Source organism: Barbus barbus (genome assembly GCF_936440315.1).
Source record: "Barbus barbus genome assembly, chromosome: 17".
Taxonomy (NCBI): Eukaryota; Metazoa; Chordata; class Actinopteri; order Cypriniformes; family Cyprinidae; genus Barbus; species Barbus barbus.
In genome coordinates, this window is record NC_136745.1 from 9,731,066 (window position 1) to 9,758,402 (window position 27,337).

Sequence of the window (27,337 nt, forward strand, 5' to 3'; positions counted from 1 at the left end):
CTAGAATGCTCATTTCATTTTATTCAATAAGCTTGTCATAAATTATAGCACATTAAAATATTTTTTTGTGTTGAGAGTTACAAATTGGATAGCAACATTTGTTGGTGGCCTGATCCGTTTTCTCAAAGAAAACAATGCGTTGCCAGCGAGGAACGTCGTAGCTTCATTGAACAGTTTCAAGCAGCTGATGTTGAGAAGACAAGAGGAGAGTTTGCACAGCCACTGTTGAGTCAATGCTGGATGAAGACAGATGAATTATTACACCATCACGACGGACACGGTTTCACGAGCCACATTACATAAGGACAGGAGGCATTGGGAGAGGGGAAGTGACAAGAGGAGAACAAAAGGAGCAAATAAAGAAAACGTATAAAAGCACAAAGTGTGTATGAGCGGATGTTTTAGAGTGAATAATAATATGCAACAAAGAACTCTGCATGTTTTGCATGTATTAAAACCCAAAAATACATGCTTATAATGATTCTGACAATGGAAACAAACACAATACAACAGGAAAATGAACAGAAAATGTTCTTCACTGCATCTGGCTACTCATGATGATGGCTACATATGAAAGGGGAGTAAGCAGATGGGAATGATTGAAAACAGCTTGTTCAGTGTCTCTATGTGCAAGTCAAGTCCACAACATTTCATCTTTGTCCTCTGCGCTCACTTTTTTTGCCATAATAGTCCATTAATCATCTTTTTAACTTCTTTTGTCCTTAATTGTCTTTAAACACTCCATCCACAGAGCCACAGGCTTTGATTGGCCGGTGGGGCCAAGGGGCATGTCTCTTCCTCTCTGCGGTCCAATCAAAGAGCTTCCTTGCTATAGTTGAGCCGCGGAACAGAAGCTAGCCTTAAACATGGGGCTGGTTCTATGGGGTTCCTCCATTCTACTTCGACATCTGCTGCTGAATGTGAAGCAAGAACTCGTAATAAGAGAAGGCAGATTCAGTGCGGTCCTCGACGAGCTGCTGGAAAAAACTGGTCTTGGTCGAGGCTTCGTCCCTGGAGAAAGACAATAATTGCATGAGGCTTAAAGTCAACATGAAATCATAACTGGCTCTATATTACTGTGAATGATTTATCTGAGCATGTCTTCCAATCTTTCATCAAAATAGAAATTGTGATCAATTTTGATTTCTGGGCTTTGAAATGACAGTCCATCCAGTGTAAATAAAAATTCTGTCATTTAAGAAGATATTTTTAAGAATTCTGGTAACCAATCAGTTTCGGGTTGGTTACCAGTTATCTGATTAATGTCATAGAATGGGTTTCGGTTTATTGGCATAAAGTCTCTCTTCAGCTTCAGGCATCTATTCCTTTTTAGATGCTTCTTTTTTAATAACATTACTGCATCATGATCATAATCTAACAGTGTTCTAATCATGTGTTAATGTTGTCATAGACAGGTTTTCATGTAGTGTTTTTATTTTTTAACATTCATTTTCATAACAGTCTTCAGATATTTTCATTATCTCCATTACGACCATCAACGATCTCGCATCTTAGAAGACGAGGGGGCGAGTAAATAATCACGAAACTTCAGTTTTGGGTGAAGTATTCCTTTAAAACTGAGAGAAATGTTAGTGGGCTCTTTTAACATGGATTTCAAAACCATGCAACATCTAAAAAAAAAAAAAAAAAAAAAAACTTTCAAAGGAATGCAACTCCCATATTGAGAGGAGGCAGTCTGTGATAGCATAAAAACACAGCATCCTCCCTCAGGAACAATATGCTGCCCTGTGACTATGAATAACAGGGGCGGAAGGGGAGAGATATAGAGATTGGGGAAGATGGAGAGGAGAAACAGAGAGACCAGACATACTTGACCACATGAAAAGCAGGATGGAAGGTTCTAGACTCCAGCAGCCAAGAAATGAACGCTCGAGTTCGCTCTGAATACGTCGTCTGCAGCTCAGGGATCTCAGTCTGGAAAACAACAATAAATAGGTTTTCTGTTAATTCCAAAGTCTCTATAGGTAAAGCACTTTCTGCAGCAAAAATGTATTATTTAAAAGTAAAATGGAAACTCCATAGGGGCCCCAAAAATGTAACTTATGATAAACTTTTAATAAATTGTTGTTAAATTCTGTAAGTTACATGATTTAAAGTAATTAGACACTTTTGGTCATTAACCTTTTATTTATACATTAATACAGAAGCAAGAAAAAACAAAACAAAATTGGGAACAAAAATACAACTAGGGCCCTAAAATTAAATTTTGTTAACCTTTTAATAAATAGTTAAATTCTACAAGTTACATGATTTTAATTAATAAGACATGCATTTTGATTACAAACATAAAAATGGAATTCAGAAAAATTAAAAAGATAAAATGAAATTTGGGGGAAAAGAAATGAAATGAAACTGATTTCTTAGTATGGGGAATCTGGAACATTCAGATGTTTAGGACAGTGGTTTTTGTTTTGAAACTGGAGTGAATTATGTGAGGTTTAGATCATTTAGAGAATTGATACACGGCCCACAATCCCCTCCAGGGTGAGATAATGCCGACCGACAGTGACGCCTTCCAAAATGAAAAACAAATGAGCTGAACTCAAGACAAACTTTGGTTCATGTTCTAATGCTGATCAGAAGCAGCTTCTGTCTTTCATAACGTGGAGAATATAATAAAAAAACACGAGGCAATGTGCGTTTGTGGCAAGATTGCGGTTTTAACACATAAGAGGCCATAGTCTATAAATCACTTCCCCGATGTTTCAAATTCAAATTCAAATTCAAATTTTATTTGTCACATACATATACATACGTAGTACGACATGTAGTGAAATGTATTGTACGACTGTCCAACAAATTGTCCAACAAAATTAGAAAAACCTCAAGTTTACAAAAATACAAATAGAAAAGTACAGTAACCATATATACAGAATAAACTAGCAATAAAATAAAATAACAAATAGATATGAGAATAAAAAATAGAATATGATTCTATATAGATTCTATAAAAAGTAAAGTGTATGTCAGTGATAAAGTGATAAAGTTTCAACAACAAACATGCAACAAAATTTTTTTTTTTTTAATGACCAATATAGTGTTATTTTAGTATCATTGATATACTGTTATAGTTTTTGGAAATATTTTGAATTAGATTTTATAGATATTTTCTATTAATAATTAAATTACATTTTAGTAATTTTGTTGTTTTGTCATTTTTTTTAAATATGCCTATATAATTTTTTTAAGCTTTAGTTTATTTAGTTTTTAGTTAATTTAATTTTTTAGTACTTGTATATTATTTTATCTCAGTTAATTTTAATTTCATTTCAAGTAATGACATTTTTTATGGTTTTAGTTTAGGATAATAACCTTGGACTTCTTTCTGACCCTCAAAATTAAACTGGTTGCTTGTGCTACTGTACTTTTTAGACGCCTATAAATAAATGAGCTCTGCTATGACTGGGACAGCTCAAGCAGTCATTCATTAAGTCACTGAATATTAATTAGGTGTGAATAGGTGGTACCTTTATAATGTCTAATTACACAAGACTTCATGTGACATCAATGCAATGTGATTCCATCCTGAAAATGTCATTTTTGTAGCTTTTGCAAAAGAGCAAGAAAAATCCTGTTCCTTAGGATAAATATGATATGATACCTTTAACAGCAGGGTGAAAGAAAATACTTGTGAGAAATGGAGAACAGTTCACCATGTGCGCACACACACTCACCATGTTGGACGGTAAGGATGCATAATTGGGGAAGCCCAACACATCACGTATGAACGTCTCGTTACAGCACTTCCCCACCCACATATACATCACCTACAGAGCAAAGGGCAGAAATCACAGTGTAGAATTAATGAGAGAAGCTGCCGCAACACAACGTTGCTTTATCCTGATCACTTATGTGGTTTTGTGCGGTAATGCTTACGCTGCCACAGTCCATGAGGAAGGCCCCCTCTCTGCTGAGTTTCTCTGCAGTGAGCTGCAGTAACGGAGGCTGAGGAATCACAGAGTCATTCAGGTGCAGCGCCGCCTACAGGACAGATACAACACAATCTATTCATTCTATCCCACACTTCATTATTGGCTACTTTTTAAAAAAAACTGTCCACTGAACTTTGACTAGAAGCGATTTTTGTTGATTTATCAGATTGATACAGGAGGTTTTATAAAAAGCATGTCACCTTCAACTCTGTTGAAAAGTTATGTTTTTGTTTGTTGTAGTGCCACAACACAACTACAATTTAACGTCTGAAAGTCTGAGAATGATGTATAACAAAATGTGAGTAAACCTAAACATTGATAAATATATATAAAAAGGGATTTTACATAACTTTGTAAATGGCAGAAAAGGATTACAGGTGGAAAAGTAAATCCATATTAGAGGGATGGATAGATATGACTGTTTTTTTCTAGGCTTGATTGTGTTTATGGGGTGCAGTCTAACATGTGTTAATGCTTAATTTAAAAAAAAAAACATTCTTTTTCACATAATTTACCTTTATTCTACACCGCTCTGTCCCTTCTACTATAAACGTGCTGATAATTTCCTGTTTTTGTGAAGCCCCTCCCCTCAGAAATACGTGATTGGATCAGATTGGTTAGCTGGCCCAGTGTGTTGTGATTCGCTAAAACGTCTAAACGTCCTGCCCCTCACCTCAGCGGCATGCGCTCCGGTTGTATTGTATTGGCATCGCCAATATTACTTTCAATTTGAATCCGATTGAGACCCAGAAAATTCTAGTGAAGAGGATCGCGCAGAACCTGTGCAAGCACACGGCTCTTAATGCTATGTTTCTTTGTGTGTTGTTGTTTCATACTTTTAGATACACTGTTATTTGTAAATGCTACTGCCTATGTTGGCTTCTAATATATGGTTTTATTCTGATTAAAACTTTAATACAGCACGACAACCGCGCATGCACGTCCATGTTTAATGCTTCCCATAACTAGGTGAAACAATATCTGTATGTCTATACACATACAGTGTATTATTGCAGCAGTTCATTATTGGAGCTGATGATCTGAGTAAGAGAGAGAGAGAGAGAGATGCAGAGCAGGGGGACACAAACCACTGCTAGAACATTGATTGAATCGTTAGAAGACAGAATTGCGATTCATATATGAATAGATTTTTCTGTGCACCCTTAGTTTTGAGGGCATGGCAACAACTCTTCCCCTTCTCTAAAGCAGCGCAGCATGGCCTCACACCCTTCATTGCATGTTCCTGGAGGCGGGGTTTATCAGGGTTTGTGACGTCACAAACCTGGGAAGTAACTCATTGTAGTCCCAACGAGCCATTTTTGTAGGCATTAAACTGCCATAATTTTAAAAGATGATATATTAGTCATATCTCTGTTTGCATTGAACTTTCAGCGCCGCAACTTTGCAAATATTGTTTATGCTCAAACAGCAACATTACACACCAACTAATGTTAAAAAAGTGAAATCACAATCAACCACCCCTTTAACATCTAGGTTAGGTTAGAAGTAGGTCTGCACAATTAATTGAAATAAAACCAAAATCATGATTTAGGTCACTTATAATGTGCCAGCCATCTTCTCAAACTGTAATGAGAAGCGCTTATAAACTGATTGATGACGACAAAAGAGACACTTTAAAGGCTTCCTGCAGTTTTCCAACAAAAAAAATTAACATTTTTAAACAAATTTTAAATGATATTTTACTGTCACATCTTACCATTGTAATTTTTCTTATTTTAATAAGATTTGTTAATGATAGTAAATGCATTAACATAGATTAACCAACAATGAGCAATTCACTTGTTACAGTATTTATTAATCGTTGTTATAAAAATACAGGTGTTCATCTTTAGTTCGTGTTATCTCGTGCCCATTGTCTAACGTTACCAGACACAACATTTGATTTGAATAACGTATTGGTAAATGTTCAAATTAAGATAGATTAAGATTAATAAATGCTTTGCATTGTTAAGGAATGTAAATTCAGTAAAGTTAACAAATGAAACCTTATTATAAAGTGTTACTCAACATTGTGTTTGATGTTCATGTTTGTGTTATTGTAGTATGACTATGTTATGTCTTTGTATGTTGTTATATACGGAGGATTTTTTATCATAAAGCAATTTACAGAAAACTAATAATACTGTCACTAATTAAAGGGCCAGCGCTCCCTGAATAACCTGGGATTAAATCTGTTACTCAAAGGCTCAATGGCAACAGATGGTGGTAAGGAATATTATTTAGCAGGGATGGACTCCACAATCCTGCATCATTATATTCCACACCCGTATGAATATACGTTACCTGTTCGGTCATGTTGTCGATGCGGTAAAGGTCCGGATGAACCATGCGCATGATCTGCTGTAGCGGCTGACTCTTCAACTCACACATGGAAAACACTCGCTCATCCAGACGGGTGCTGGTGCCGGTCCGCAGAGCTTTCTGGAGGACCAAACACTCAACATATGAAGTATATGAATTTTCAATTCTCAAATCGTTTTTCAATTTCAATTTTCAATTAACAGATGAAAAAACAACAATGTATAGATTTGGGGCCTTCTGCCTAGCCCTTTCCCCCCCAAAAAACAGATTTGAACCTTTTAAAGGCTTTTGAATGACGTTTGGTTAGTAAGTGAATCTCTGGTGGTGTATGTGCATACAGTGCCCCCACCTGTTTGAGCAGAGCAAGTACATATAGAGGGAAGAGACGCAGGGCGGAAGGGGCGATCAGGCCGGAGGGCTGGATGTTTGAGCCGTTAGCACGATATGCTGTTAAACAATCCACCACAGCATTAACTAACGCATCTCTCGCATCAGACAGACTGGAGGAGATGGAGCGATCGATAGCTGCGAACAGATACAGAGACAGAGATGATGTTTCCAGCAAAGCAAAACAAACAGGAATCGACTAAAATTATGAAAACTCAACTCCATAGTGATTATTTTGTTTTAACATCATGCTGGTGAAAAAATGCTCTATAAATGCATATTAAATTACTTTAAATTAGGGCTGCAACAACTAATTGCTAAAATTGTTACTAAATAATGAATAGATCAATAAAAGTGCAACAAATTTCAATTATCAATTTATAACATCTGTGCAACGTACTTGGAAAACATCTACTTGTCCTGTCACTTACATTTGAGCAATTGGCTGCCACTTTTATCCAAAGGAACTTAAATTGCATTCTGCGATTGAGATGCATTTTCCTGAATAACTTCTTTTCATTTTGAAGCTCTGTTAAACTATGAGCGCAATTATTTAGTCTAAAATACTTTTTTTCTTGAATATTTACATTAATTAAAATTTTTCTATAATATTTATTACATTTAACGCAAGTTCAAAATGAATAAGTAATTGTATTTTTTACGAGAGCAGTGACAGTTTACACTACTTAAATTAATGACAAAAGTCTTTAAAACAAAATGCAGTAATTGGTCGCATTTTTGGGGCTGAAATTTAACTTGGTTGTATATTTAAGCTGTGAAAAATCATATTTTATTACATATTTTCCAGACTTTAATTTACTTTCAAATTACAACAGAGTATAAATGTAAAATGTTCAAATGAATGCATGTTCCTCCAACCTCGTACCAGTAAACATTTAGTCTGTGCTTTTGTTTTTCTTTATAACTTTTACAATCTATAAACTTTTACTCTCAAATGGTAAGTTAGTTAGTTTTTATTTGCACATAGCCTACATAAGATACATTCACTATATTGGCTTTCATTGCCTTCAAACTACATTGTTTGGAGGACAACATTGGGCAGGATATAGAATAACATTTTTGTAAATAATGAATTAAAATGTATTTATTTTTAATTCTAATGACTGTTCTTATCAATAATTTTAACAGATTAATTAAAAAAAAACATTATAAAAATATACCTTAATCACAGCCCAACTATAAATACAGTGTGATGTAAAACAATATATATATACACATACTAGCAAACCTACATACTAGCAACAGGACACTGTGCACAATATATTGGCATAATATACTGCACTTAAAATGTCAATGTGTTTATTCTACTCACCCATGCTGGCCAGAAGGCATGAAATGGCCTGGATATCGGCTCCAGCAAACACTTCACTCAACTGACTGACCACCGGCAGACACAGAGTGTGCACTCGGATTCGACGTTTACCTGTCAATCATAAACGCATACCAATCAGAGGAAATCTTACTCAGTTTGTGGGAGTGGTCTGACGTTGTAAAGACATCAAATATGGATTAGCATAACTGTGCAAAATGCTTGATTACCTTTACTGGACGTGTAAAGAAGAGCAGCCTGAAAACAAGCGAGTGAAGTATCGGCTAAACTCTCCTCGATTGACATCTGCACAGCAAAACCAGAATCTGGGTTCACGTTGGCCAGAGAGAGCAAATCAGTGGAGCGCACAAAGAAGTTGCCATGAAAAGTGTGGATGGACAAGCCTGTTGACCAATCAGAGAAAGTGTCATTAAAAAGAGACACAGAAAACACGGCTCTGTAGATACTGGTTAATGGTAGTGCTGTGTTCGATACATTGATACGACGATGTATCGTCACAGAGATTTGACGATACGAGTATCGATGCAGCTGGCCCTGTATCGATATTGTGGCACGTGTGCAGCAGTGGACCGCGCTTAATTTGAACACAAGAACACTGTTTAAAATTGAGCAGAAAAGTGCAAGGTTTCTAAAAAATAATGAATAGAGCATAATATATAGGCTACAACAAGGTTTAATCTAGCTGCAGAGGAACACAACTGGGTCGCCTGATATAAAGAGACGTAATCCCCGAAACTTCCCACTTGCGCAATACGGAAATATCTGCTAAGTGTGTTACTTATCTTTGTCAACCTGGCTCTCTCCATTGTGGATAAACGCGCTTGCTTTCAGAAACCACCGGTTAGCTTGAAGTTTAGTGATCTCCACTTCGATATTCTAGTTTCAGAAAAGTAATTTTATCAAGCGTTCATTATGAGAGCGAGAGAGAGAGACAAAGGCTATGTATGCATGTACAAATTACCACTGTTTGCCGCATTTCTCTATTAACAGTGAAGCTGTGGCTTTAATTCCTTTAGAAACAATGATGTTACCTGCTCCTTTTTGAGAAAGATAACGTAGCTCTTGAGCGATTAAACTATTTAGTTGATTAAATTGCGGGGCAGTGCTAAAAAGTTTGTCCTGAATGTCTGTGCGCACGCAGCGTGATCTGTGTGAGTGACTGAGTGTGTGTGTGTGTGTTAGATACAGTGAAGACAGCGCATTAATTTAGAACGCTTCTCATTTTTATTCTTTAAACGCAGAGTGTGTTAAATGAGTGTAATGATAACCTACTAGCAATGTAAAGCTGTTTTATATATATAATGATATATGTTATGTTATATATTATAATGAGTACATTACAATATAAATTTATTAGAACGAGTACATTATTATTTATGGGCTTAAAAACAAGATGCAAACAATCAGAATACTGTACCTGGTGGGGAGTGCCCAATGTAAACATGAAACATATGCCATTACCTATATTGTACTGTGGTATATTAATGAAGGTCCTTCATAATGCAGAGGTCAACTGCGTGCTCTGCCAATAGTTAGCAATGGCCCTAGAGTATGCAGTGTTTAATAAACAGCTGTTTTACTCAATTTTGCTGAGGTGACATTCAGTGCAGTCCTGTATCGTGATACGCATCGTATCGTGGCCTCTGTATCGTGACTTTGCTGGTGATACACAGCCCTAGTTAATGGAAGTGTCAATCAAAGCAATTGTGGCACAGAATTAGCCTGTGTAACTCCGCCCACTCACCTTTAGTGCACCTGATCCTCATGACGGCTTCAAATCCAATCTTTCTGCTGAGGTATCGCTGCAGATCTTTCTGAAATTTCTGTCTCTGCGCCATATTGTGAATGTGATGGAAGGACGGGTAGTAAAAGACACTGCCGGCTGAGTATTTGGACACACATGCTGCAGAAGAAGAAACATTTTTAAATAAACTTTGGTTCACATATAGGAGCTGAGAAAGAACATTAAGCGTGTGTATGTGTACCTAAAGAAGCCAGGTCTGAATACTGGGAGCTCAGTAAGAACAGATCCACTCCGATTTGCTGTCCAGAACAGTCTAGAGCCAGTTTCTTGTAAAAGTCTGTAGCAGGACCCAAGTGCTGGACGTTCTGAACAGAAACAAGCCAACAAAACACTCAAAATGCTGAAACATTCATTGAATCTGTAATTTTTTTTGAAATCACATTAAATCATTTATCTAATATACACTTGATTAATTAATAAGGCACACATTTAACTGCCAAACAGGGTAATTGCAAGTTTAAAATACTCAAGACATATTATTGAATATATACGAATGTGTACAAAACTGGTTTATGTAGTAATATACCAATACATATGAATTGGAGGTTGGTATTGGATTTTGCTACAATATTAATACTACAATAATATGGTTAAAAGAAAGGCAATAAAAAGATTATTGTGCCGATACTAGTTAAATCTATACATTAAGTGAGTTAATGTTTGTTTTTTGTTCACAGAGAGAAGCCATAAGTGTTGATGTAGAATTAAATTCCAGATACGTTTAGTGAGTAACAAAAATATTTAAAAAAATGCAGAACCATTAATTATAAACAAGTCTGAAATACACAAGCTTCCAGCTGCTCAAAAAGATAAGCAAGATAAAATATGTATTCTTACAACCATCTACAACATTACACTATTAACACCATAAAGTAAACATTGTCAGAATTCATCAAAAGCAAATCATAAAGAATCGCTTAGCATAAATGCGTGGTATTAACAGAATGTAAACTGCGCAACAGCGCCACACTTTGACTTTGCAGCGCTCATTTAATTAATGGAATCATAAACATTTGAGTTTAATATTCACATAAAGCCAATCCTATTTTTCGGTCCCCAAAATTTAAGGCCCCTTAAAGGAATAGTTCACCCATTTTAACGATGTCCTTACTATGTTTCTGGGCCTTGACCATGGAAGTTCCATTGCTGTTTATGGAGGATCAGAAAGCTCTCAGATTTCATCAAAAATATCTTAATTTTTGTTCCGAAGATGAACAAAGGACTTATGGGTTTGGAACGAAATGAGGGTGAGTAATTAATGACACAATTTTTGGGTGAACTATCCCTTTAAGACTTTTGTTATACCATTTATGACTTAATTTCAATTTGTACAAACTAAATTAAGGACTTCAACAACTTGGTAGAGCCTATTTCTATGCTGGCAAATGTTAATTCCTTTATAACTGGCTGAAATACCTCCCATGTTCTAATGACTGAGCATCTACTGATATGAATGTTTGCATTCATGCATGAACAGGACCCGTTTAAGTTGAATGATGATTCAGGAGCGGTACCTTGGTGCTGGATCTGAGGTTGGGGTCTTCCCGTGACTGCAGGAGTCCAGCGCCGAGGGTGGGCAGCTGGGTCTGAAACACGGATATCCGGCCTCCTGTCGGGGACATGAGTTTATACGCCACCTGCAGAGCCGGACCCAGAGCGCTCTGAGTCTCACGTGTGTCCATGAACATCCCTGGCAGCGCATTGAGCAGGTCCTTCACCAGCTGTGAGCACATGCACAAACACACTTTCTGTCAGATAATGCAGCTGCAAAAACGGTGTCACATATCAAAGCTTGTGTGATACAGAGATATGAAGCCGGGAAATGGGAACACAAACACAGCTGATTTCGCGCACACACAAAGATACAAGGTCTTAAAATATAGAGACAGATAATGATAAGATTCAAACCTCTTTACTCTCTTTGAGATTCACCAGCAGACTGTCGTGTGTTGGGATGAAAACATCTAAGAAAATCACAAAAAAAACATCACTCAATCACTCATCAGATGCAATGTAATGCTCTGTAGGCCAGTTATGAATGTTATGAATTTAAAGGACGCAATATAGTATAGTTTATATGTGAAAGGCAATATAATGATAATAATAATGATTTGTGACCAAATCCTGTGGCAAAAGCAATCATTAGTCATGAAGATTATCAGATACTGTGCATTTAGATCAATAATAAACAATTGATATGATAGTATTAATATATTTTAAATAATGTAGAACAATAGAAATACAGAAATATAGAAGACTGCTATATATATATATATATATATATATATATATATATATATATATATATATATATATATATATATATATATATATATATATATATATATATATATATATATATATATATATATATATATATATATATATATATATATATTTCATTGAAATATACAGAAAATAAATAACAATAGCAATTCATATTCTAAATGTTTTAAGTCGTGACTTAAATATTCCAGACATAAAGTAGAACAAAAGGAATTCAGAAACATAGTAGACTGTAAAAATTGTTTAAATGTAAATTTATATAAATGTGTATATATGTGTATGTGTGTGTATACACACACACACACAGACAAACACAGCTAATCTGCTAAAAAATATTCTATTTTATTACGTTTTTCATATTTTATGTAAATTATAGTACAATTTAGGTGTAAATGGCTATTATCAATCAAAACTGGCCAATTTGCAGTTCTAAAACTTTATTATTTAAATCTTAAAGTCTTAAATACTAAAATCTTTAAGTCTTAAAGTGCAAAGCCAAAGTCAATGAACAGACAAAGAAAAGTAAGAGAATAAGACCGGATTACCATCAATATCAGACACCACCAGCATCTGAGGCTGAGAAAGACCCTCCTGCAGATTATAGAAATGGATGGTGCTGTCAAACGTCACAAACCCGATGTGTGTACGAGTATCTCCGGGCAACCTGGGAGAGAGACACATACAGCAAACGGTCACATCTGAGGTCTGTGACACTCAAAAACATTTCATCAGCTGTAATATCTCACTTTTCTAGGTTGTCCAGTAACGTCTGGCAAAACACATTCAAGTAGCCCGACTCCACAGCATTGTGGGATACATCCAACAAGAAAAGGTACACAGCAGGCTGAGGAGGCCGAAGCTGGAGAGAGAAAGCAAATGTACATTAATATGAAAGCGTAACATTAAAGGTCTTTAAAGACAGACACACACACACACACACACACACTCACCATGTAATCAGAGGAAGCGATGAACTCCACAGTTGAATTCTGGACCTCTGGTCTCTTGTGAGGCTCACCATATGAACGAGTTACAGGATTATACATGAACTCATCAGGAACTGATCGAGAAGACAATTATCAGAACATATCGAAACCCTCAAGAACATGTTAATGTGATAAAACTATTTATTTTAGAGAATCTAATAGTAATTTATGATACAATAACTGTAATAGACTAAACCAGGGATTTCAAAACTTTTTTGTCGTCTGACATAAAATTTTTACTTGAAGGCTGAGATTAATATTTAATCTCAATAATTCATATTTCTGGTGAAGTATCAAGGCAATAAGTTAATATTTTAACAAAGCATTTGCATGTTCATGGTTCTCTAATATCAGTTAACGGTCACATAACATTTAATCTTTTTGAAGTGTTTTATTTTGATCGTTTTTATTTTAAAATTGTTCATTTTAATTCGATATATGAATAGTTTGTATGATTTAACTGATTTGCTTCATGAACCCTAGTTTGGGAAACCCTAGACCAGACTAACTAAAGACTAAAGAAATACAATTGTAAGACTCTTACCATCATTGACTCTGTAACACAGATTGCACTTCCACCTACGCTGATCCAGAAACGAAACAAAAGGGTTTATATACGTCCGACACGAACGACAACGAACTATAGTGTTAGAGGTGATCACTGGTAACTGCTGCAGAGACAGAGAGAGAGAGAGAGAGAGAGAGAGAGAGAGAGAGAGAGAGAGAGAGAGTTAATGAAGAGATGATTAAACCTGCTTTATCATGATCTAATGTTGTTACAGTAAAACTCTAGATAATATACCCGTTTATGACACCTTTATCTGTATCTGACAATGTGTTCATGCTGGTACAACTATGACAATGTCTGGGGACTGGCTTTAATTTTTGAACAACTGAGTATTGTTTGACTAATATGGGGTTTTCAATGGGCAGAAAATATGACTTCATATTTCTTAATTTAATTGATAATCTCAGAATGGCCAAAAATCATTCAATCAATAGGTCTGCCCAACATGCTTTATAGGTCAAGTCTCTTACGCTCTGTAGCTTACGCTACTTAATAATTTTAAGTTAAATTATGCTTTGTTGGTATAATGTCTCCTAGAATGTAAAAAAATTAGTTAAGTAAATATTTTCATATTTTTGAAATTGTTTTTTTGTTTTGTTTGAAAAGCAAGACAAAACAGTAAAAAGCTAAATTTGGATATTTAATTTATGCAATGGTGAAAAAAATTGGCAAAATATATGGGGAAAAAACACGAAGAACCGTGTTCGGAATTCGGCCAAGAATTTTCATTCTAATTATTTTAAACAACTGTTTTCTTTTTGAATATATTTTAAAATGTACTTTATTCCTGTAATGCAAAGCTGAATTTTCAGCAACATTACTCCAGTCCCAGTGTCCCATGATCCCTCAGAAATCATTATAATATGCTTATTTGCTGCTAAAGAAACATTTCTTATTATTATCAATGTTGAAAACAACTGTGCTGCTTTGTGTGGAAACAGTGGTCATTATTTTTTAGAATTCTTTGATGAATAAAAAGTTCAAATGAACAGCATTTATTTGAAATATACATTTTTGTAATATTATATATGTCTTTTAATCAATTTAATGCATCCTTGGGGAAGTAATCATTTAAAAAACACTTTTAAATGGTAGTGTACATCTATTAACTTCTACATAGCATCAACCAGACCATGATTTGAGTTTGATTTATGCTTTTTGCTCCTACCGTTAAATCTCTGAAGGGATGCAGCAGTAATCCAAGAGGCAGACGAGCTTTATTCAACAGCGCTTGAGTCTGGGGAATGCTAGTGAGAGTACAGCGAAAAGTGCTGGAAGAGACAGAAAGAAAGAGAAACTGTTACACAAACAAAGCTATTTCTCAGTCTGCACCTGTTGTGTGAAACCACAACTCCGACAAACACAAACACGCGTGTCATCTCTCTGCTCTTACTCGGGGCTGCAGTTGACCTTGCGCAGGTCGTTGCTCAAGTTGGGCTCAGGTGGAGGTGTGCGTTTGGGAGGAAGGATGTTTCTCTCCTGGAGTAGATTCACGGGTCTCAATGTTTCAGTCTCCAGTTCGGAAACGCCGCCGAGGCCTCCTAACGCTGATGACAGCTCAGACAGAGATGGGAAAGGCTACAAAAACACAAACACAGCCTCAAACACATTTTACAAACCTCTTCCTGAATGACACAGACTTTCTGAATCCCAAACTAGTGTTAATACCTGCGAGTACGGCTGGTATCCTGATGGGTTGTACCCGCCGTGAGAGGGGGAGGGGTCTGGTTTGGGGGCGGGGTTTTGTTGGTAAGCAGGATGCATGGTTGGATAATTGTATCCGAAGGGTGGAGCTTGTTTGGCGGGAACACCAGCAGAAGGAGCTGCAAGATCTGAATAAAGAAAGAGAGAAAGCGTTAGTGAATCCTTCAAGTGCAGATCTGGCATTGAGATGTCTCAGTGAGCATTGTAAAGATGTACCCGAGTAACCGCCGCCCTCCAGAGACTCATAACTGTTGGGAACCGGAGAGGCACTGCCTGTGGTTGTAGAAGAGCTGTCTCCACCTGTGAGAGTTTGCAAGCACACAGGCAAGAGGGATGTGTGGTTTAGGACTGTACTAATTTTTATGCATGCAAGTAAATGACTCAAAAATTCTACAATGCTTTTCAACTATTCAACTATTTATTGATGAAGGCCCGTCTTACGAAAAAACTAAATGTGTTGTGATTGTTTAGGTGTCCCAGTGCGTTGTGATTTGCGTACAGCTTAGACGGTGTTTCAGTACTGCTACGCCCCTTGCCAAAGCAGCAAGTATGTCAATATTGCTATATCAATGCAGACCCCGAGAATATTGAACAAGAGGATCGCACAGAACCTTTGCACGCATGGATATTACAAGACATGATAAAGTGGTAACGTTATTGTTGTATTTTTGGCTAAATCACATTTTAGATAGGATGTCAACAACAGCTTAAAAATAACTGCATTTACTATGTACAGATAAGTGCAACGGCAATACATATGTTTACTGTTCTTTAATTCTAACATTTCAACATGAATTGCAGTGAAACTGTTATACAGTTGAATTTATTTATACCATAGTCCCACAGACTTAGACTATGTGTGGCGGCATACATACGCAAATTCATTCTCTGCGAGCAGGAGGCGCTGTTGGAGTGGTAGAGATCGAGGTTTCACCGGTAACGCTGTACACAAAGCAGCGCTCCACTCACAAATGCTGCTTTTTCAGAAATTACATGCAAGCTGAAATTAAATTGATATCCATAATTTTCTGAAGGTTTCCGATATAATAACACCCGTTTTGATTTTGAAACATGCAGTGCTCAACTAAGCGTTCTCCCCACCCGCCAACCATTAGACTTTCCGTAGGCAGAATTTATTTGAATGATATTCTAATGGACCGCTTTGTGAAATCACAAAAACCGACCGGAAAGCAATACTTTAGTCCAAACAAGACGTTTGTTGTTGTTCTTGAAAAGGGATTTTTTAAAAGCTAAATATCTCCCTTTGGAGTGGACTTTGAGATTTGTAACTTTGTAGATCTTTTTATGCCCAAACATACACACTACACACAAAAGTAAATATTACTGCAAGCAGCAATTATCGGGGTTCAAGCAAATTAAGGCATTTAAGGACATAAGTAAAAAAAAAAGTTACATAATATTTAGCAAGCCTATATCAGTGAGTAAAAACAGCCTGTTTGGCAATTCCAGGTAATGTACCATAGAAATATAATGTTTATCAACTGTTATGGTAGTTATTACACCACCTATGATCCGATCTCCACATGTTTTCACCAAGTTTTTTAAAGTTTCGAATTTTCGTTTAGGTTTTATAGGCTTCTGGATATATGTAGCCATGCCCCTTTTCTAAATTACCCCGTTATAGCCAACCAAAGAAAGAAATTCAATTTTTTTTTATAATTATTGATCTAGAGAGAAAAACCTAGGACTAGTTCGCAAAAGTAGGTTTTTAACATAATTGAGAATATTTAATGAACGATTTGATTGACAGCATTAGTCCCAGAGGTAAAGTTGTTCAGAATGAGGAGATCTATGAAATCTATATCTTAAATTGCACGTGCTGGCGAACGCTGTAGCCTGTATCCTTTCATATCAAAGCGCGAAATAAACTACGAGCATGCAATGTCATGGTCAATTAAGTCATGAAGTTACCAAAAAGGTGATTAAAGCTGCTTTAAAACTGCGTGCATGTAATATATTTTATATGAGTCCCATTTAAGAACACTTCTCTGAAATGGTTTCCAAAACTGTCCTGGAGCAGCCCAGCACTGTCTCACTCATCTAAAACACCCGATTCAACTCGTCAGCTTATTAATAGAGACTTTAAGACCTGAAGTGCAGAAACGGTAAAGACAGTTGAGAGAAAATATTGTGTGTGTCAGATGCACGTCATGTTCAACAGCGGCAGCTCTTAAAGAAATATCAGCCAAAATACCCTAATCACCAGCTGCTGTGATGTCTATTATTATAGGACAAAGAAAAGAAAAGAAAAAATAAATAAATAAAAGGAACAAATTACTTTTATAGCTTTAAGGATTAATTTAGAATTTAGTGTTTGATAACTTCAATTTCTGCATATTTCTGCTGAAGGGCACAGGTAAATATTACATTTATTATAATGCGTTTATGTGAAGATGGTTTTAAGTTCACTTAAATTAGTTATTTTTTTAAAGTCTAATAAATTTTAAAATTGATAGCTCTCAATTATACTGTAATGTTGAATGCTATAGTCAATGGTTAAATATTTCTTTATAGAGAAATCAGTATTGGTATCAGTGATACTGGCCTTCAGTCATAAAAAAGATGCCATTAAACCAATATGTAAAAAAATATATACTGTCTTTATGTTGTTTGTACATTAATTTGAAGATTGAATGTGAAATTATTGCAATATAAAATTTAGTTAATTTTTTTAAATCGATTGACAGCACTAATATATATATATATATATATATATAATTTTAACGCAATATCACCCAACTATTGGCATTTGTGAACAGTGATTGAAACCAGTAACAATCTCCGTTTCATGAAACATATCGTACAGAGAAAAACCCTTCGCACACCTACCCAGATCCATACAGAACTCTCTCCGTTGCTCTGATGATGTGTATGTCATTTAAAGCTAAATGTCTCATTTGCTCTCTAATATTCAGTGATATTACAGAATCAGGACTCTTAGAGAAGAAGACAATAATCCTCAGCAGAGCTTAATCTAACACTAATCCTCCATAACCCAACTACTGAAACCAGACAAGACCAGAGAGAGAGAGACAGGCCGTGATTGGCCAAGCCCTGGAAATCCTGTGCTCACTGTTACCTCACTGGATCAGCAGCCTGAACTTAAGAACGGATGGACAATGAAACATCCACCACAGAACATAAATGGACAAATTAAATTTCAGTTTGGGTGCACGAAGAGAAAAAAAAAATTCACAGCTGCTGTTCATCACTGATTGCAGATCCATGTGAGACGAACAACCAGTCAAGAGAAGCAGAACTTCCTTCTGAGGCCATCTACAAGGCAAACCCTACGATAACACAGCAAGTGTCATCCATACAAACCCAAGACTCCCCCTCGAGTGTAAGAAGTCCAAGAAAGGAGCGAGGATGATGAAACCTCTGGAGTGTGTGATGAATCGGTAGCAGGCTTCGACATGACGCATCCAAACTCCCCATGAGAAAACAGCTCCCCAACACACTTCATAATGAAGAGCTAAAAATACTATCTGCCCACGACACTCTCACACACTTCTGCATGAAGCAGGAGCAAACAGGGTCATTAAGATTACCAGCCCATCAACTGGAGACTGATCTCATACAGCGAATCTGGAAAACTCTCTTAGATCCGGCCAAGTTTGCACTGACTTCAGAGCTGAATGATGATATTTTGGACTATGCTGCTACAAAACTCAGCCAAAAACATATTTTAAGACAAAAGTCCATTTTAATCAGCATCTTGAGGAGTTATTTAAAGATACTCAATACTGTCAAAAGTTTAGAATAAAAAAGATTTTTAATATTTTTTGAAAACCGTCTCTTATGCTCACCAAGGCTGCTTTTATTTGATCAAAAATAAAATTGTTAAATATTTTTATCATTTAAAGGAACTGTTTTCTCTTGTAATATATATATTTTAAAATGTAATTCATTCCTGTGAAGTCAAAGCTGAATTTTCAGCATCATTACTCCTGTCTTCAGATCGAATCCTCGTCCACCACGCAATGCGTTGTGGGCAATATTAGCTGTTAGAGTGTGCATCGATCTACACTTCGAATTTTAATCTCAAGTAGTAGACCATCCGGGAATCTTTGGCATACTCTTTTCAACAAACTATGATTTGGGACATACTAATTCTATTTTTTAATACTATTTAGGACACAGTATGTGAATTGGAACACAGAATATGATTTGAACATTTAAATTTGTGTCTGTCATCTGTCATGAATGAAACAGCTCCACAGTCTTTTCGACCACACAGTATTATTATTTCTGTGTTAAAAAAATTCAAATCACAGAAGTACTGGGATAAAAGTTTATAGTTCAGATATAAACTCTGATGTGTACGGCAGCGATTAATATAGAGTAAATCACCTTTTGAATGTAATTTGACACTAAATAAAGATTTATCAATTACTTTGTTACGCCAGCAGGTGGCGAAAAGAAAAGAGATTCCTTCAAGAACGCTGATTCATCCAGTAATGAAACAAGTACATCTTGGGTGAGTCACCGAATCATTCATTCATAAATTACATGTGATTTTGTTTAGTTGTCTAATGTTTTTTCTTCAGAATCATGAGAACCACAACTTTCATTGAAAAAAACAATCAATATCCAGAATCATGCAGTTCTATTTTGCACACAAACAGCTCTTAAAGAGTACAGTTTTTATGTAGCCTGTTGAAGTTTGTTCATGGTATTCAGCTCCGATAAATGGTTTGCAAAAAAGAGACAGGATAAATGTTTGATATCATTACTTAATCACATTGGAATTGAAACTGGGAATCGAAAAGAATCGGAATTGATAAAATTTAAACGATACCCAAACATAGTTCACAGGCTGCCTCAGCCTTACAATAAAAACAAAACAAAACTACTTCCTCTAGCAGGAAAAGAGTGGGTGAGTGTGTGTGTGTGTGTGCATGAGAGTGGGTGTGTGACTTTGAGATGAATGCCATGAGAAGTTCGGGGGAAGTAGACACGTTTCTTGAAACTAGTTCTGCGAGAAGTGTGTTTTTGATATCAACAATTGCTGTACTTCAGGTCTTAGGATGAGCAGAGAAAAGAGAGACAGGGGAGCGGGGAAGAGATCAGGAGCCTCAGGGCCCGAACGATGGCAGTGAGTGTGCATGTTTTTACATGATGTTTTAGGAGTTTGCGGGTGTGCTTACATAAGGGCATTTGCATGATGTGCAAGTAAAAAGGGCATATCAGGATAGTATGAATGCCTGAAAATATATATATATGACACAGTGCCCTCCATACTTATTGGAACAGTAAAGACAAAATTGCTCTGTTGGCTGTGGAGTCAAGACATTTGCAAATATGATTAAAAGATGAATATGAGACAAAACTACAGAATGTCACATTTTATTATTAGCCATTTCAACACGTTTTACCAAATAAAAAGAACAGCACTTTTAGAGTTCATCCCACTCATTGATGTGAGCATAAGTATTGGGACAGTTGAACATAAGGCAGATATAAAAGATTAAAAGCTATTGTTTAGTTGCAGATCCCTTGCACACAATCACAGCAGTGAGTCTGTGACCCATAGACATCACCAGACTCTTGGTCTCATCCTTTGAAAGACTTTTCCCAGCCTTTAATGCAGCCAATTCCAATTGTTGCTTGTTTTGGGGAGTTTCTGCCGTTACTCTCCTCTCCAGCTGGTGAAATTCATGTTCAATCGGATTTAAATCTGGAGATTGACTTGAGCAATCTAAGACTTTCCATTTCTTTGCCCTGATAAATTCCTTGACTGAACTGGCAGGGTGTTTTGGGTCATTGTTCTGATGCAATATGAAGCACTTCCCAATGAATCTGGAGGCATTTTCTTGAATATTGGTAGGCAAGATGGTTTTGTACCCTTCCAAATTCATTCTGCTACTGTCATCATATTTTAAGTCATCAGTAAAGTTGAGAGGGCCGTTCCAGAAGCAGCCATGCATGCCCATGCCATGACACCACCTCCACCATGCTTTACAGATGAGGCCGTATGCTTGGGATCATTTGAAGTTCCCTTTTTTCTCCACATTTTTGCTTCCCATCACTTAGATAAAGGTTCATCTTTGTCTCATCGGTCTATAAACACAGTTCCAAAATGCAAACTTTAATCTTGCCTTTCTATTTTTGGTACTGTTCAGAGGTTTGCATCTTGCTGTGTAGCATCTTTTAGGGTTCATTTTCACAGCTTTTATGATTTGTCTCTCATCAATTACTGTTGTTTTCTCAGCCGATCAGGTCGTTGTTGGTGTCGCTGGTGGTTTCCAAACTCTTGATTTCTCCATGCCCTTTGTTTTTGCTAGAGCTCTAATTGTCTTCCTCTTCTCTTTTAGCATCCAAATTGCTTGCTTTTCTCTCAAAGTCAGCTCCCTCGTCTTCATCCTGGTTTGTGTGTGTCATCATCGAATGCAAGATTCAGAATACAGAAGTAATGGATATAACTGATACGACACATTCCCAGCTTTTAATATGTGAAGAATTAATGCAACAGGACACAGCTGATCACTTAGAAAGACCTGTGAGGCAACTGTTACAATACTTATGCTCACATCAGATAGAGGGATGAAACTCTAAAAGTGCTGAACTTCTTAGCTGATAAAACATCTATGTGTTGAATCACCCAATAATAAAATGTGACATTATGTAGTTTTGTCTCACATTCATCTTTTAATCATATTTGTATGTCTTGACTCCACAGCCGACAGAGCAATTTTGTCTTTACTGTTCCAATACTTTTGGAGGGCACTGTACATCCAACGTCAACCTATGTACAGTACACTCATGTAAAGTGATATATTCTATGTTGCAAAGCATAACTATATTATGACACCACACTGTGCATTCAACTTTATCCCCAACCATGCAGTATGTAGGCTGATATATACTAAATAGCAAATCTGAACTATGATTACTTGTACCATCACAAAATTTAACTATAATATCAGTTAGCTCTAATCTGCTAAATGCAAATACAAGGCAAGATGATGTTAAGATAATATAAATATTAACATCATGATTTTCCGTAAAGCAATACTGAAATGTGTATTCTGAAAAACACTAGAAAGCACTAAACAAATAAATTTGAATTTCCACTGTTGAATAAACAAAGTGATAACAACAACAATTTTTAATGTCTCCCTATCTGACTCATATAACTGAATTACAGGAAAAAAAATTAAATGCATATTAACCTTATTTATTAAACTGGAAACCATCTGTTGAATTTCCTGCCTTAATTCATGTATTTGTAGAATTTTATGACAAGTCAGAGCTATTCATAAGTATGTCATATAATTATACATAATTATTTAATTTAAATTATATTTATGCTGTATGCTAATAATCCCTTCAAACATGGTTATGTACACTCTAAGTGGCTCAGTGAAGGTCATCAGAAAAGCAAGATGAACACACACAACAAGAACACAAGACTGTATGAACGAGTGTGGGAATTTGTAGATTTCAAGTGAATGAATAACTGGAAAGAATGAAACATGAATCTTGAGGAGCAAAGACAGCAGAACATATGAAAATTCGTGTGCGTTAATCATTTTCAATGTGAGGTGTAGGGGTGGAAAGACTGAAATCTGGGATGGAGGGATGAAGGAAGACACTGGAAGTCACTGGAAGAATGAAAAAGCGAAAGCAGACCTGCTTCCTCATCCTCCTCATCCTCTTCCTCATGGTCAGAACTGGATGAGGAGTGATCGCCCATGGCCGAGCTAACGGCGTTATTCACCCCACGGTCACCGTACAGCAGCCCTGAAATACAGCAACCATCAGAGACAACAGACGTGTTCAGTACAGAGAGAGAGAGGACGAGAACGAGCTGGAGTTCTACCCAAATCACACAAGGACACTAACATGACCCGAAAAGTAACGACACATGATGGAAGAACGGGAAAAAGCAAAGAAAGCGATGAACGAGTGAGAAAAGCAAGCAGAATGATATGACAGACTCTCTGTTGACACGTAAGAAACAAAGCACACGTTCAGCTACAGAATCATCAGAAGAGGCGAGACCTGTCAGGAATGACACACCAACAATGACAACTGCAACAACTAATCCATAAAAACTCAACAATGAAAATAGTTGACGATGTCACTTTACTTTTTTTGGGGGGGGGGGGGGGGGGGGGGGGGGGTAAATGTGAGGGCAAGACACAAGGCTGCATGAAATCGTGACATGGCTGTGATTTAGTCAAACTCTGCATCAGCTCCGAGTTTGGGTCACTTTGACAGGCATTTAGGAGGAAATGTGTCAAGCATCTTGTAACAAAAAGCACTTATAAACTGGCTGTTGTCAAAAGAGAAGCTTTAAGGGCTCCCTGCTATTTCACATCGAAATAAAAACTAGATTAACGTTTGAAAATTAAGAGAGCCATACATACAGGTATGTGCAATTTTACAGCTGTACCATAATATATATTAATATATATATATATATATATATATATATTTTACAGCGAAGAATCAGAATAGCAATATTTTTTTTTGTTTATTTATACAATACAACTATTATTATTATTTTATGTTAATATAGATTTATAATCATAACATTTTTGAAAATGAATTAAGGCAGCCATAATATTGTATTAGTACTGTAATTAGCACTATTCATACTGAATTTTACAGTTGTATTATAAAATAAAAATCTTAAATAATTTTTATTATTATTACAATAGTAATATTGCTTATTTTAGTTTTTAATAATAATAATAATGATAAATGATAAAAATATTAAATATTATTATTATTTAATAGTCATAATGACATATAGGACAGCCATAAATAAAGTATTGTAACTTCAGTTACTGTAAAATACAATTATTATTATTATTAAATACTAATTTACTTTTTACAATGTAAAATTATAATTAAATTATTTATTTTATATAATTTATATTTTGTAATAATAATCATCATGATAGTCATCATCATTCACATTGATCTTTATATAATCATAAAATTTTGACCAAATTGTGCAGCTCAGCAAACATGGAGCTTTTCTTTTTATCAGAAAAATCACAACTTGTTTTGCCCCCAAAACGGAGACCTAGCAAGATGTGTAATAAGATGCATTTTTAATAAAATGCTGAAAAATTTAAAAATATATTATGTAAATAATGGACAGATAAATTAATCAATATAGTTCAAGTCATAATCAGCATAACAATAAAAAAGACAAGTAATGTCAAAACACAGTCTACTGAAAGAAATGAACGAATGACTGTTGGTTCACATGTGAAAGTGGATCGTTTGTACCTGGATGGTGTTGTGATGAGGAATGCACAGAGGTGCCTGGGGTTCCTGAGGGCGGCCTCTCTTTATCAGGGCCCTGTGAGTTAGGAGGGCCCGCGGTGTAATGATGGCTCATAGGATTGTGGAGGTTATGTTCGTAGTGTTGTTGAACTAGAAATACATCAGATAATACACAATCAATAAAATTTATCCAAGCATGTTACATGTGCTTGACTGCATTCAGTTGCATGAAGAATGCAGTCAAATGCATAGGTCATGAATTCAAACTGACCTGCATTCGATTGGCCGTTGACAGTGGCTGTTTGGCTGAGAGGCGGGGCTCCATAGCCCGGGTGAGCTGGTGTGGGCGTGGCCTCAATCCCTTGAGAATACTGTTGCAAAGAACTCTGGGTAGGTGGCGGTGGCATTACTGTAGAAACGGGTGGCTGCCCAGCGGTGGTTTGGGAGGATCTCAGAGTGCCGTACTGGCTGCTCCCAGGGGCTGATGGGTAAGAAACTATGGGGTACATCGGGGTGCAGAGGTTGCTGCCGCTGGACGCTGGCACCAGGCTGGGCTGCAGCTGCTGAGATTGGGGTTGAGTTTGCCCCTGTGAGGGGTGACTATAAGCCTGTCTGTAATATCCAGCTGGCATAGAGTACGGCGCAGTCTGTTGGAATGACTGTACTGGGGCGTTTGAGTACTGATGCGTTCCTGGTGCTGGATATGGTGACGGCCCTGAGCTGTTCTGGTAATAGTTCCCAATGTAGCCTGTGCTTGAAACTGGGATTTTGCCAGCGGGAGGAGCGCTGTGTCCCGCCACGGTGGGGTAAGCAGCAGGTGGAGCAGAACTATAGTAGCTGGATGCAGGATACATGGCAGGGTACGTCTGTCCTGGACCTGGCAAAAACAACATGAATTTGATTTGTGCTTTCAACATGCAAATATGATGGAAACGAGACACATAATCATTGGACAAATGACGTTTTATACAAATTGACCTGTGAAAACCAACAGCAGGTGAAACTTGCATCAATTTTAATTCCCTTTACAAATAAGTGATGGTACTAATACCACAATATTGAGTGATTGCCATATTCATTTATTATGTATTTATATGTACAAACCATATTTACATGGTAACCGGGTTAGTATAGGTAACTAAACCCAAAGAAAAAAAATGTTTGGTTACTGTAAATAAAATAAATGCTACTGAAATAAAATATTTAAAAAATGCATACATACATACACACACACACACACACACACACACATATATATATATATAATGATATAAGTACATAATTAATATATTTAGACTAGAGTACATAAAATACTTTTATTTCCAAAGCAAGATTTCTCATTTTTATGTAGTTTAACTTCATGTACCAAAATAGCCAAAACTAAAGATAAGACACATTAATAATAATAATAATAAAAATGGAAAACATAAAATTGTAAATTATTAAAAAATAATTAACTTAAAACTTCAAAACAATATAATATAATGTACTGTAATATGACAAAATATAATATAAACACTGCATGGTAATTCATGGTACTTTAAAGAATATCTTTTGAATAATTAATAGACTTTTTTACAGATTTTTTCCTGGCTTTTTGACAAGATGTCACTCCATATTAAATGTTAATGCCTGCTCACACTGAAGGCGAAAATGTACAATAGAAAACACAAAAACTGTTATTCATTTTATGCAGTTTAACATTGGCAAATTATATTCACGTAACAATGTACAGCTCACATTCGCATAATCTCAAAAAAGATGTGTAAAAATGTTTTAAAAAAAATAATAATAATAAATGAAATATTTGGGAATATTTAACAAATATTTACCACATTCTGCTGAAATCTGCGCCAGATATGCGCAATTACGCCAACTCAACTCTCAACTAATATAATGAGACATACAATCAAGACTGTGGCATATTTAATCTCCCAATTCAGGTAACTTAGGTTAGTCTTAGAAGATAATAAATCGGACCTTTAAAATGAGAAAATAACAACTGAGCTAACGTTACCTGAACAAAACTAGCCGCTAACGGGCTAATGACAGGAGATGAAAGTCACACTGACTTTAATCCTCAGTAAAACACACTTAAACTACAATAAGACTTTAATGACAAGCACAGAAAAATGTTCCTGTATTACTGTGCTCTGTCGCGGTCGAAGTCCGCAGATGACAGGTGCTTAGCTAAGGCTTAGGCCTTTCGCTAACGTAGCTTAGCTTTATACATTGAATTTGACTAGGATTTTAGCATTTAGCAACTTAGTTTAGCCGTTAGCATTTTAGCTCAACACTTAGCTAGTTATCTGCATTTGAAAGTGATATCGGCGTTAGCTTTAGCGTGTTAGCTCAGGTGGTTTCCCTTTAATCCCGTACCGTTCTGACACGGCGCCGCTCCGCCTCCGTTTTGAGAGGAATTCATGCTGTAATTATTCACGGATGAGATCGGATTCGCGTAATCCTGTGTGGACGTCTCTATCCGAGTACTTCGAGAGTATAAAAATATACGCCGCTGTCACCAGTTGTGGGTCTCCATCGACTTGCCCACAGCTGAGCGGAGGGTCTGTCTGTCTGACTAACGGTGATGATCACGGGCCGGTCACTCCAGAGACAGCTCTTCAAAATAAAAGTCTTAATAAAATAAAGCGAAGCACCCGAAAAAAATGGCTTTTGTCCAAAATTAAAGATGCATTTGATAGTACAGGT

General features: G+C 36.3%; 1 protein-coding gene across 2 annotated transcripts; it reads right to left on the reverse strand.

The window, feature by feature from the left end:
• LOC306883510 (protein transport protein Sec24B-like) lies at window positions 1–27,243 on the reverse strand. 2 transcript variants are annotated; one of them, XM_079438812.1, is made up of 24 exons: window positions 27,008–27,243; window positions 24,900–25,505; window positions 24,632–24,778; window positions 23,018–23,128; window positions 15,578–15,661; window positions 15,326–15,489; window positions 15,051–15,235; window positions 14,826–14,928; window positions 13,634–13,760; window positions 13,054–13,163; window positions 12,850–12,962; window positions 12,649–12,767; window positions 11,726–11,781; window positions 11,332–11,538; window positions 9,999–10,122; window positions 9,758–9,916; window positions 8,223–8,396; window positions 7,996–8,106; window positions 6,625–6,800; window positions 6,258–6,395; window positions 3,898–4,002; window positions 3,696–3,788; window positions 1,832–1,935; window positions 1–1,011 (listed from the first exon to the last, which is right to left on the reverse strand). In XM_079438812.1, exons 1-24 carry the CDS (start codon window positions 27,051–27,053, stop codon window positions 897–899), a joined length of 3,477 nt encoding a protein of 1,158 aa, XP_079294938.1. In that variant the 5' UTR covers window positions 27,054–27,243; the 3' UTR covers window positions 1–896. The 2 variants fall into 2 exon arrangements, with proteins under 2 accessions (XP_079294938.1, XP_079294939.1); XM_079438813.1 differs by lacking the exon at window positions 23,018–23,128.
• Between the last annotated feature and the right edge of the window lie 94 nt (window positions 27,244–27,337).

What these genes read in the sequence shown, in the direction of transcription:
- LOC306883510 (XM_079438812.1), bottom strand. Translation starts at nt 27,053, where the DNA reads ATGAATTCCTCTCAAAACGGAGGCGGAGCGGCGCCGTGTCAGAACG. An exon ending in TTCAGACCTGGCTTCTTTAG is followed by an intron (nt 9,917 to 9,998) that starts GTACACATACAC and finishes CTTCTTCTGCAG; the next exon opens with CATGTGTGTCCAAATACTCA. An exon ending in TCCTCATGGACTGTGGCAGC is followed by an intron (nt 3,789 to 3,897) that starts GTAAGCATTACC and finishes TTTGCTCTGTAG; the next exon opens with GTGATGTATATGTGGGTGGG.